We start from the raw sequence: 13,094 nt of genomic DNA, 5'->3' as shown, positions 1-13,094 counted from the left end.
TTGCGTAGATATCTGCAAACCAATGATAAAAGATTGCTGACAAAAAAATCAGATCGTAGATTTTCATATTTCCGTTCGAAAATTGATGTTTTATGGCTTAAACCGTTACTAACGGTTTAAGAAAAATGCATAAAGCATCAATCTTTAACTTAAATATAAAAATCTGCGAATTGATTTTTTGTCAGCAGTCTTATATAACTGGTTTCCATGGATTTTCGTGAAAATTGGCTCGTTCCTAGACAAAAAATAAAAAAAAGTTGTCAAAACGTCCAATCTGCGAGAGTGCAGCTTTAAAGCATATTTGTGAGTTTTGTAAATGTGCAATGAAGATTGATGTTTGTGAATAATACCGCAGGTAATTCATTAAACTTTTACATATTATTAAACTATGGTGTAACTATCGCCCCATTGTTAACCTTGCTTGATGTTGTATACAAATACTTGTACCTGTTCCGTATTATATACATTACTTTGTATGCATTGTTGTAGTTGCTATGCATATTATATTTGTGGTAAACGTTGTAAGCGATAAATACGAATCTTTCGTGGTGTAAACCTGTTCGCCGAATCTACCGCCTGTTTGAGGTCAAGGGTAACACGGCGACAGTGGCGCCAAACGACAAGCTCAACATGACGTCGACGTCTATTGTTTCCCGCACGTACGAGTGGTATCGTGTTATACGAGAGATGCTCAACTTGCTCAATAACGTATACAATCTTCAAGATAGGGTCACACGTTGCACCTGCTAGGATTTCGTCATCGACCGTTGAAGAGACTAAAACTTACTGACATTTATTGTGGATATACATGTGTTCATATAAGATTTATTTAATTCAATACTGTATTGATTTAGATGCAGTAAATAATATTGCATTATTCGTATGATTGTATTCAGTGTGCATGTTAAGTGTTAGACATATTTGTTGAGTACAGTCCACATATTTGTCAATATTTCAATATCAATCATAGGAATGTACTAGGACATTACTTTCTCTTTTGTTTACAGTGTCACGGTAACTAAACGCCATTTGTCGGCTATCGACACCCTATCAATTTACAATCTAGGAATTGAGCTAGGAATTTATTAGTTTTATGAACATTTTTTTTAAATAGTTTGAACGATATTAGTTTATTACCACTTTCATCAATATGTTTAACACTAGTTTGATCTTGTTCGACTTAAACACATAAAATACTGTTGTTTAAGTTCGCTCCGCGGTGTTCTTGATTTTTTTATACACGGCCCCTAGCTCACTTTTGAAGATCTCTTATTGTATTTGCCTTTTGTACATTACCTACTATAATCCGGGGGGAGATATGGGGCTACAGTGGTACTCTTGATTGCGCTAGTCTCTCTCGACAACAACAGCAACAAAATATATGTTTTATTTTCCTTACATTTACTAGTATTTCTTGAAAGCTAAATAAATATTTTGAATTGAATCTAGTGAGATCAGGAATGGAGTATGCAGCCACCATCTAGGAAACCCATATAAAACCAAAAACTGTGCGCTTGAACAGATCCAGAGATGAGTCGCTCGCTTTGCCAGATGGGATTACATATCAAGAAACCGAGGATACGTGATCAACATGCTGGAAAGCCTAGGCATGGATTTGCTACATCCGCGCCGGAAAGTGTTACGACGCACTATGCTCTTCCGGATACACAAGGGTCTGGTGGCCATCAGCATAAATGTTTTCTCAGAAAATGCACCAGTAGGACAAGGGGCAACCGCAAGTTTTACAAAGATCGCATTTACTGGAAGATATACAGATTCAACTCTTTCTTTCTCACAACAATCAGAGATTTGAACGTGTTGAAAGGATTGGCCGACTCGGTGGAAAAAAACAGAAAAAAATCACATTATTACTCCAGTCAACCATCTCCACATGGATATTAAAACTGGTAAACTGTCTTTAACTTTTTTTTTGGGACCAACACTGTTCCATTTCATTATGCGTTGTCCCACAGATCCTTCTACAGTCCACACTTAGGGACTCCGGCTCATACATGGAGGAATAATAATTTATGAATTGAAATAGTACATGCATTTGTTCAATGTTTCAGTGTCTAGGGAGCCGAAAATGTTCTACCCTGCAACCGGAAAAGAATCCCCTAACAACATGAAGTGTTGCTCAATTAGTGTGTTATCATGTATGGATTAAAAAAAATACACTACTGAATTTGATTAAGGAATTAAAATATAGATGATAATTATTGAAAATATCTTTCAATGAGAGTGGTGATGTTGTTGATGATGTTGTTTTTATTTTAAAGGATTATAATAAAGGTAAAAAAAACAGGATCGATCACATTTGGAAATTTTAGACGAACGACCTCACTTTTTATTAAATAAAGACTCTATGCTGTCTATATACTTGTAGCTGTTAATTTTTACTGATAAAGGTGGTATCAACATAAACTATTTGAATGGTTGCGACCACACCTAACTTTAATTTTGTTCATCATTACATACCATTATCACAGGATTTGTATTGGATAAATTGTAATAAATTATCTTTAAATGTGATTGTTTGTCAGGAGCCTTGCTTCAATATACCAAGTTGCTGGAGTAATTCAAATTACCATTTCTCTATTTTTATGATTCGTTTTATTTCTCAACTAAAGCTCCGCCCCTACTGTCCTGTGATCTCTATTCTATGAGCCTAATTATTCTTAACTAAATCTCCGCCCCTACTGTCCTGTGATCATTCTAATTCTGTTCAACTAACTTTTCACGCATGACTGTTCTTAATTTGTCAAATGCTATAATCTGTGCATTTGCCATTATCGGTTGTTGACTACAGTCACTACAGTCATATCTTATTTTCATAAATAAATATCTTGGATATTTATTGCAGGTAGGTTGTATTTGTTTTTTGTTGTATTGTTTACGTATTGTTCATTGTATGTCTGGGCATTTGCCATTATCGGTTGTTGACTACAGTCATACTTTATTTTCATAAATAAATATCTTGGATATTTATTGCAGGCTGGTTGTTATTACTTGGCAAAATAACAGAACCCAATAAATTTATGCCGGCTCTAGCTACCGTCGACACCATCAAGAAACAAATAAAGGGAAACAATCGTTCACCAAAATGTCTCGTTTTTATGATAATTAGTCATATATTGTTGTGTTATCAGTAATAAATGTTCAAATAAGGTAGTATTTTGTAAAATTGACTTGTATTGTTTTTGAATGGGGCCACCATATTCAATTAACAACTTATATCAATCTTAAATTTAAGAGTAGAATCTAAGTGATTCGATAGGACTGTAAACTTAATTGATTAATTAACTGAATGGAATCACTGCATGTCTAAGGAGTTGGATAATAACTATATTGAATTTTGCTCCTCGGCAATACATTATATTTAGTTGATTGCGTGAATTCCCTATGTCATGAAACTGTAACTGATAACTGATTGCTGTAGAAGGTACAAATAGGTAACAATTGAAGACGGACGGACTGAGAAAATAAACAGTCGACTAAATCGGTAAGGTATTAATGAATTCAAAGTCAGCTATAAACCATTGATGTCTAATTATATCTGAGGAGCAAATTTCTGTTTCTAAATTATATAGCAGTTTGTACAATTAAAAGTCGCATGTAACCGTTTATATGCATACATCCACCCAGAGTAACCCGGCTAGCACCATTACATACAGGATCTTACATAATACTAATGCTAGCTTTATAAAACATATAGGATCTAGCATGACACTTGAAGCTGTCCATGTTTTTATAAAATGGCTACTTATGTAAAACAATATAACATAACAAATTTGTTATAAAAGTTAATATTTTATTTTCATTTCTAGCGCATTACTATTCCCCTTGAAACAATTATTGTCATTTGAAAGAAATGTTTATGGTTGTAAATAACCCATATAATCAGTAGAGTGCAGCAGATCTTGTGACATTATTTAGTATTTTACATGATTACTTTTTATTAAATAAGAAACAATTATTGTCATTTGAAAGAAATGTTTATGGTTGTAAATAACCCATATAATCAGAAGAGTGCAGCAGATCTTGTGTCATTATTTAGTATTTAACATGTTTACATTTTATTAAATGATTCGTCACTTCCTTTCTCCTCATCATTTCTTCTGATTCCTCGTCTTCTTCTGTGTCACCGTTGGTCCCGTTACCTTTGTTGTTATCTGAAAGTGAGAAAAAGAATGAAGAATGCAACAAGTAAGTCATGTAAGAACAAACGCTATGCTGCTGCACGTAAAGTAAAGAAAATCTTCCATATTTGGTGATATATACTTATACTTCAATTAAGGGTTAAGTTTAAAAAATAAAAACAACATATCTTTTGACATAAGTGACGTTTTAACAGATTAAAGTTTTAAACAAGTACTCTTTTTAAAGGTTACTTATTGCTTTCTGTACAGCAGCTGTTACTGATCCGGATAATGCCCCGATCCACGTCAGTGTATTGCTGGCTATTCCAAGCGCTCCTGCTGACTGGCATGCCGCGAAGAAGCCTTTTGAAATTTAACATCAGTTATGGCCTTTTCAATGACCTTTAATTGACCAAACTAATCTTTTTCCACCTTTTAAATTGAGAAATATTTTTTATGAATACGCTTTTTTGTAGTTTGTATATGCACAAAATCGAAATGAAATAGAAAATGTAATGAGCTTTATGGCAAAATACACTTTGGATTGGATACCGACCCATGAAATAAATGACCAGATCCATATTTCTCTTCCGAACTTTTTACCAAGCAGTTCTTATAAACATGTTGTTTGTGAATATGATATAACAGGTAAACTGGGTCAGTGTTCCAAGGAAAAAAAATGCTACAGAACATACTTCCGGCAGAGGCGCCAACGCCATTCGACACCGCAATTGCTGACATTCCTTTTGCTGCCCAAGATCCTGCAACGATGCCTCCAGCGCCAAATCCTACAGCGGACAGAGCAATAGGAGCGACGACAACCGAGGCTGCAGCGACTGCAAAGGGCAGGGCAGTATTATTAATCCACGACGGTGAATTATTGTTTGTTGGATTGTTCTGGAAAAGAATTTGTTTATAAGTTATTAACTATAAAGACCTTGTTTACCATCATGCCTATTCGGATGCCGCTTGATCCCATTTTATTTTGTGAACAATTTGAAAGGGTTAAAAGAAAAAAGGCATAGTTAATTACACAAGTAGTTTGGTATATACTTAGACACAGGACACCTTAATTTAAAGGGAAATATACGATCTTCACTACTACCAGCGTTTGTCGATTATCTAAGAATAAACACAAATTCCGGTCCCCATATTTCGTCTTCTTATGAATAGTTCATATTATAATATAACACGTTTCTCCATTTGTGGCCTAGGTATTGAATTAATTATATAATGAGCATATGTAAAAAGCCATGATGGTTGATCTCAAGTGTGTGTGTGTGTGTGCGCGCGCGCGCGCGCGTGTGTGTGTGTGTGTGTGTGTGCGGGGTTGACGAAGTGAGGAGTATCTGGGTCTTTCACATGACGCAAACAAAAAGTGTTGTGTTATGATTTTCGAAACTGGACCTCCGTGCATTGCAAAGTCACCGCCCGGACACTTAAACCCAGCAAAGCAGACAGTCAGTGCGATTTTTAATATGTTCGCTTTCAGGGACATAGAAATGTATACATTTTTCGTGGATACAATTGTTTGTAGACCAATAAGAATCAAGTTATGTTCAAAATTCGTTGTCACACCTCGCCTAAGAGCCAATGACGTTTTGAACAAAAATGATGTACATTTGTAATTTTATATTTTATCGTGCAGTTAATTAGGATATGGGATATGATCGATAAGCCGATGTATCGGGATGCAAAACATAAGTGATACATATTGACACGAAGGGCCAATGATATTAATATTTCCGTTTGTGATGTGATATTTTTTGCCAATTTTTAATGGATTGTATTCTTGTGTTTATCTTCAATTTATTTCCGTGTCAAACATTTTTACAAATTAAATTATTACTGAAAACTTTACAAAAGTTATGCTCATCGCGAAATCATCAGTGTAGACAAACCTTTCACACTATACCGATGCAAATCAAGTTATGACGAATACATATTGTACATACATAATTGAGTTATATCGTTATCATTTTTTTCCGAACAGTGTGATCAAAATTAGTAAGTGAAATTATTTACATCAATGCTCTTTTTTGGTCAAAAATGTATACCGATACGCTGATGAAATTATCGTGATTTATGGCAATACGCCTTTGCCTATGTAACCCACCCCTAGCAGTTGGTAGTGCTGCAGAAAACTAATCACAATCATTTTGTTATAGGAACGATACTCACCAATACCATTTAGTGTTGTCTCTAAAACAATTAATAATTATAAAATTCAAATTTTGTCAGTCATATTTGTTCAGAATATAATTAGCAATTAAGCCTTCTATGGAACAAAAAGGCAACAAAATATAAAGCTAGAGACAAGGGCTTTGGTGAACTTGGTGCGTTTTGTCTCTGGCAACATATGTACCAAGTTTCATCTGAATATCTTGAACAAGTTTAATATTGTATAGGCCGTCGAAGCCGACAACAACACCAATGCTTACAATAACTCAATATTTTTCATGGAAAAAATGAGCTAGCTTTACATGAATGGATTTCATAGATAAATTACTGCGTACCCGTTGATAAAACTGGGGTCAAACTTACGTTGCTAGGTGTTCCTTGCAGCTCCATAGTTTGAAATGTGCCAGTCTACAATATGTCATATATTGTTATTAAGTGTGTGTATATTTAAAATAATGTTTGAATGAATGTACGAAAGCTTTCTTTCTTGTTCGGCGTTTATTTAATGTATAAATAACCATATATCTGCCATTTTAATTAATTTGGGCTGATATATCTCTTTTCGGCCTTTATCGCCATGGGCACTTTCACACGGGTCTATTAAACACAATTGCATTTATTCGATATGATAATCAAATTAGGAATTACTGATGTCATATAGCCTTTGCTATTTTGTCGTGGTGGGGGTGGTGGTTTGTTGATTTCATACGATGTTGAAATCTTATCAATTAAAACAATAACAGCACAAAACTTATGTGAAGCATAAATGGGCGCCATTGTTACACGTCTCGTCATAACTCGACATACTAACACCACTTGACAGCTTAACTTGCGTATTTAAATATATTTTACTATGCCACATACGTTTCAATTTATTTGAATTAAAACTACTAGTATCAATTTAAAGCGTGCATATATTGTATACAATCACGATAGCAGCACAGCGGTAGGGTTCGTGGTTTTTCCTACACGACTTAAGTCGTGTCACCCTCCCTCCCCACCAACACACACACCGTCCCCATCCACATAGCCCACGGATTCAACAAAACAATATTCAGACATTTCGGGCAACGAAATTTATGCCAACCTTTATTCGTATACACAAATAATTGTAACGCACGCAACGCTTTTATACCGTTGATACAAACAGGGAACTATTCGCATACTCACTCATGATATGTTCTCTAACATGGCGGCATATGTGTAAAATAAACACGGATTGAAAATCGAGTGTATTGCTTTATGGGACGGCTTTAGACTTAATAATTACAGCGATCGTTACAGTTTTATGGTGATCGTTAGAGCAGATTATGTCGTAGCAGGATATTACCTTTTATAGCATTAAACTTTGGTATTCATTGTTTTTCTGAAAATTCAATACACACAACTCTGGGGTTTCAGGACGAATTTCTTAATTTGAGGAGGCTTATGTCGCGGTTGGAATCTGGTCACTTGTTTGGGAGATGTGATTCCCAGTTGGAATCCAGGGGTGCGTTTCAGATAGATTTTACGATCTGCCATTATCGTAAATTTACGATCATAATAACGACCAATTTAACGATAATCATATAGGCGTTTCAGAAACGTCTCGTAAACTCTCCGGTCGTACGTAAAATATAACGATAAAGTTCAGCGTTAAAGCGAGTGACACAGTCTGAAGTAAAATGACGTCACGTCATATTAAACTGGTGAGCGCACCTGTCATTTATTAATAATAATAATAATAATAGTAATAATAATAATAATAATAATAATAATAATAATAATAATAATAATAATAATAATACATCCAATAATGGAATCAATTAATGTTACGATACAAACTGATTGACTATTTGCTTCTAATGCTACACTTATATCTATAGTAGGACATTTTGTTGGAGGCAGTGGCGGCTATATATCGTGGGGGCACAATGGCCCGTGTTCCCCCCCCCCCCGTCGTTAGCGAGAAAATGAAGTTTATTTAAAACATAAATTGATACCTTTTCGGGTAAAATGCTGATACATACATAGCGTTTTTCTACGGTTGTGTACACCCCAGTTATGTATCCCTGGACCCGCCACTGGGGTGGGTGTTGAAACCATCGGAAGCCGCCTCACAATTTAATGTAAGTCTTATGCGTTGTGCTGCTTGTGGAGTATTCAAAAGGCATTTGTTCTAAGAATATGAGTAATATAATGGCATCAAAATGGGTGCTTGCAAGTGACTACTATTACACAATGATGAATATGATTCTGTTTCTGCCGGGAAACCCGACTCACCGTAGAAATTTTTGTGTAACTCTGATAAAATTGGACAACAAAATACGATTGGTTTCATGCAGGCAGCTAATTTTAAAGTTATTATTTAAAGTACGGGTATTATGACTGCCCTGAGAAGTAAATGCAAACGTGCAGCATGGTGCTGATGATGATAGTAACGATTATGCGACGACAACGACGATGATGATATAATAATAATGATGATAATAATACAAGGACTACGACGACTAAGGTGATGATAATGATGGTGGGATGACGACGACAATGATAATGCAGAGACAACGACGATGATGAATATAATGATTATAATGATGGTGATGATACGACGACAATGATACTATTTATGATGTAACGATGATGACAATGATGATGCGTAAATGTTGTTGATGATTGATGATGGTGGTGGTGTTGGTGGTGGTGGTGATGATGATGATGATGATGATGATGATGATGATGATGACTGATTCGTATTCCCAACAACTGGCATTAGTTCATATAAGGTAAAGTTCATACTTTTATGCATCAACACTTTGAGTTAGAGGTATTGCATTTGGGAAATGGTTCAAAAATATAATTTTGACTGGTTGGATATGTTGTATGAAGACAATTCATAAATCAATCTTTATTGTGTCAATCGTTGTGATAACTGTTAAATAAACAGTATATTAGATCCATTCATAATACTTGATAAAATAAACAGTTGCTGACATGATTCAAAGACTTGATACACATAATGACTGAAAGAAATATAGCTATTTTACAAGCTAGTCTCATCAAAACGCATTATTTAACAATAAAATAAACAGTTGCTGACATGATTCAAAGACTTGATACACATAATGACTGAAAGAAATATAGCTATTTTACAAGCTAGTCTCATCAAAACGCATTATGTGCAAAGATGTGCCAGTCAAAGTAAAATAACAACAACAACAAGTTATTTGTATTCAGAAATATCAAAACATTCACTAAATTTCTATAAAAAAGTAGTATGAACGTTTCATTGAAATTAAATCAATGGTAATATTACATGAACAACCATGGTTGTGTGTGTTTCATATATTATCATAGGATTCAATAAATGTTTCATTTAAATTTTTCCTTTATAATTCAAAATTGTTTAAATGCTTGGAGGAAAATATGTACAAATGGACAGATGACACTATATAAATATATGTTTTGGAAAATCAAATGTTAATGGCTTTTCCAATTCAAAGTCAAACTTAAAAAAAAAAATCATTTCAACTTATGAGGTTAGGACAAATGCCTCACTGCCTATGAAACAGTTTGAAATTTTATGCTGTGTTGGAATATGCAATGAATTGTATTGTCTGTGTCCATATATATGTAGCTTAAAGTCTGCTTGGTCTGGTATCTCCAGTGGATGTTGGTAAGTACTGTATTGTCACAGTATCCTTATTCACATTGGAATGCTTGGGTGAGTATCTTGAAGACTGACCATGAGCATATTCTAGATGTCTGAAACCTTGGATGACTCAGTGGCCTGAAAAAGACAAAAAGTTATAATATATTGTTTAATACAGCACTACATAATACAACAATACATTTATGTTACACCTTTTAATAGTTTACATGTTTGTATATTTTATAAAAACTATTTCTAATTTAAAAAAAAAAATGAAAATAAGTAGGGTATGTAAGAAAACATGAAACACACCATTCTGGTACCAATTTATTTCTAGTTCAATGTTTATACCTAGCTAAATATCACATATGTTATACCAGTATTAACTGTTCAAAATTTATATATAAGATGCTCAACAAGGTATTAATATAAAATTCATTGTATTATTCATAAAATTGGTTTGTGTCTTATTGAATTTTAAACTTTTAAAAGTGAGTATATAGAATATCAATTATCATCTGCACATAGCCTGTGGTTAACTGCAGATACATAAAATGGTTTTGCAGTTAAATTACTTTAATAGTCCTTATGACAATGTGTTCATACATGTATGTTAACTATACCTACAGTATATTATCTTTTATAAAACAAGCATTAGATTTTATTTCCCTTTTCCATACCATTATTAAATATATGTCTAAGAGGTCTGAGGAGCACAGCATATTCCATCAAGACCATGACACTTTGTTGTCAATCTTTCATCTTAGGTTTTTGTTGTGCACACGGCATCAAATGGTATGTCTGAAAAAAGAAAAGATGTATCTTTTGTCATTTGAATGCTCACATGTATACATATAGTGATACTGCAAAGTTCTACAAAGAACATATGATAACTTAGTAAAAACAATCAGCTTTTACAAGTGAAGATGAATTAAAATGATTACATTGTGACCAGATATTGTGCATGGTATTAAACTATCAAATAAACCAACTAATTGGTTGTGACAGTGGTGTTTACAGTACAGGTATATTTACAGACTTTAATAGCACCAGATTAAGATGTTTAACTATAAGGAAAAGAATGAAATGTTTATATCATGACATGATTCAATAAATGGTAACATTGTTTAATAATTCACTGACTATAATATGCCATAGAGGCCGGTAACATTACATTGAATCTGTTTGTTGTACAGGCATTTATTTATCCGAATTAAAAACCATCCGAAAAATATGAATATCAAGAAATGTTTTACAGGACATGTTACACAGCAATGAAAGCAAATCAAATTCTACATCATATTCAATGCCTAAGATGTACACAATGTCAGCGCATTAACTAAATATAACATAAAGCTTACATCTTCTACAGTTAAAATCATTTTTTTGACAGATCGGCGGAAATAGAACATTTTCGTACTGTTGAGCTATTTTTAAACATTGATAGAAAATTCCACACCAGTGAACGTGCTACACGCAATATTAAACTCTTAAATGTTGATAAAAAGTTAAAATATACTTTGATATGGAGAAAATCTTCATCCGCCATCTTGATCGTTAAGTTTACGAGTGCCTCTAGTCGGTCGTAGGTTTACGATCAGAATTGACGATAAAGCAGGTGCACGTTGCGTCTCTGAAACGGTGCCGATCGGTATTTTTGGTCGTACTACCAAAATCAGCTAACGATCGCCTTAACGATCGTCTCTGAAACGCACCCCCGGTCGGGCTGCACATTTGTGTTTGATGTTATTCTTGTTCGTTTTCATATCATCAATGGAAAACAAATAACTAGGGTCGGCGAACTTTAGTAGTTACCAGTACGGGAGTAGATCTCAGACAGTAGTAGCCACGAATTTTGATTTGAAGCTAAACATTAATGAGGTATTCATGTATCGTGTGTACTTAAAAAGTGGGAGTCCAGGGCATTGAACCTGTGGTTATTACTACAGGAAAACATTGATTATTAGAAATCTCGTGTTGTATTCATCCGAAATGTACGTATCAGGTACATCCGGTGTATATGCATCAACTTAATAAGACGACCTTTTTTCGCGTAAAAATAAATTTAATGCATATAAAACAAAGTCTTGATTGACAGGGTAATACATTTGTGTTAATTTTATTTAAGTATAAAAGGAAAATCTCACCTTTATGTATCCTATTTTTTGTTTTAATTTAACTGAAACGCAAACGTTTCCGATAAGACGCATCTCTTATCGCTGAAATAGTGGGTCATATGCTTTCTGAAAATCGTGCTAAACTATTGACCAGTTAGCTGATTATATAGTATAAGCGGAAACTGCTGACGACATAGTCATAAGCGTTTCGAAATTAAATGCTGTTTCGACATGAATTCTTCTAGCTAAAATACTATATGTCATTTTCACTTCAATGTCAGTCAATTCCTCATACCGTCCTAAAATGGTGATATGTTCAACCTAGCATCTTTCTCAACGAACGTGTCTTGTATGCAAAACCCCTTGTCACCCATTACACTATCCCCTGCTTTTGGTTTTAACATGGGAAACCACTGCCCATGTAATTTCTCTGTCAGAAATATTTCACAAATACAGTTGACTGACAAATGTAATGCTACCGCATAGAGCTTTTCCTATCAAACCCTTTAAAGTATTGAAGCTTTTGTAGTTTTTATAAGTTTCACTCTTCAATTGAAGTGAGGATGCCATCCCTGTTTTGATTTCTTTAAAATAAAGGGAATTTTAATGAGCAAGCTGACTGCTAAAAACATTGAACCGTCGTGCTTTGTCACATTCAAATAGACTATAACCGAACCTGCACAGAAACTGAGGAGCAGGAAACTATTTCGTGTTTTTATTATTTTCGTCTCATTGGCATTCTGAGACAATTGATACCATTTAACACTAATAGATTGTGTTAAAGAACAGGTTTTGTTAAGATCCAAGATTTTAAACCTTTTTTAGAAACTTGCATCAACAATCTGTGCGTTTACCTACATTATTAATGTTGCAAACACGTTATTTTTGTTACAAAAACAACAACAAGTAAACATCAATGAATTCGAATTTTTCAGAATTGAATCCGATATTGAATAGCCTTTTGTTTACAGTAAAGAACTAACGTAAATCTATTTCACCAAGAAAGACATCGTTGGATGATGTAGGTCC

General features: G+C 34.1%; 1 protein-coding gene across 1 annotated transcript; it reads right to left on the bottom strand.

Annotated features, from left to right (window-relative positions):
• Positions 1 to 3,831: 3,831 nt before the first annotated feature.
• Positions 3,832 to 12,148, bottom strand: LOC128202636 (interferon alpha-inducible protein 27-like protein 2B). The gene is made up of 5 exons (XM_052935522.1): positions 12,096 to 12,148; positions 6,684 to 6,728; positions 4,835 to 5,036; positions 4,392 to 4,502; positions 3,832 to 4,172 (listed from the first exon to the last, which is right to left on the bottom strand). The coding sequence occupies exons 2-5, from the start codon at positions 6,708 to 6,710 to the stop codon at positions 4,054 to 4,056; spliced, it is 459 nt and encodes a 152-aa protein (XP_052791482.1). The 5' UTR covers positions 6,711 to 6,728; positions 12,096 to 12,148; the 3' UTR covers positions 3,832 to 4,053.
• Between the last annotated feature and the right edge of the window lie 946 nt (positions 12,149 to 13,094).

The sequence above is a fragment of the Mya arenaria genome, chromosome 1 (assembly GCF_026914265.1).
Source record: "Mya arenaria isolate MELC-2E11 chromosome 1, ASM2691426v1".
Classification (NCBI taxonomy): Eukaryota; Metazoa; Mollusca; class Bivalvia; order Myida; family Myidae; genus Mya; species Mya arenaria.
The sequence above is the reverse complement of the archived record's forward strand: the minus strand, read 5'-3'. Positions and strand labels throughout refer to the sequence as shown.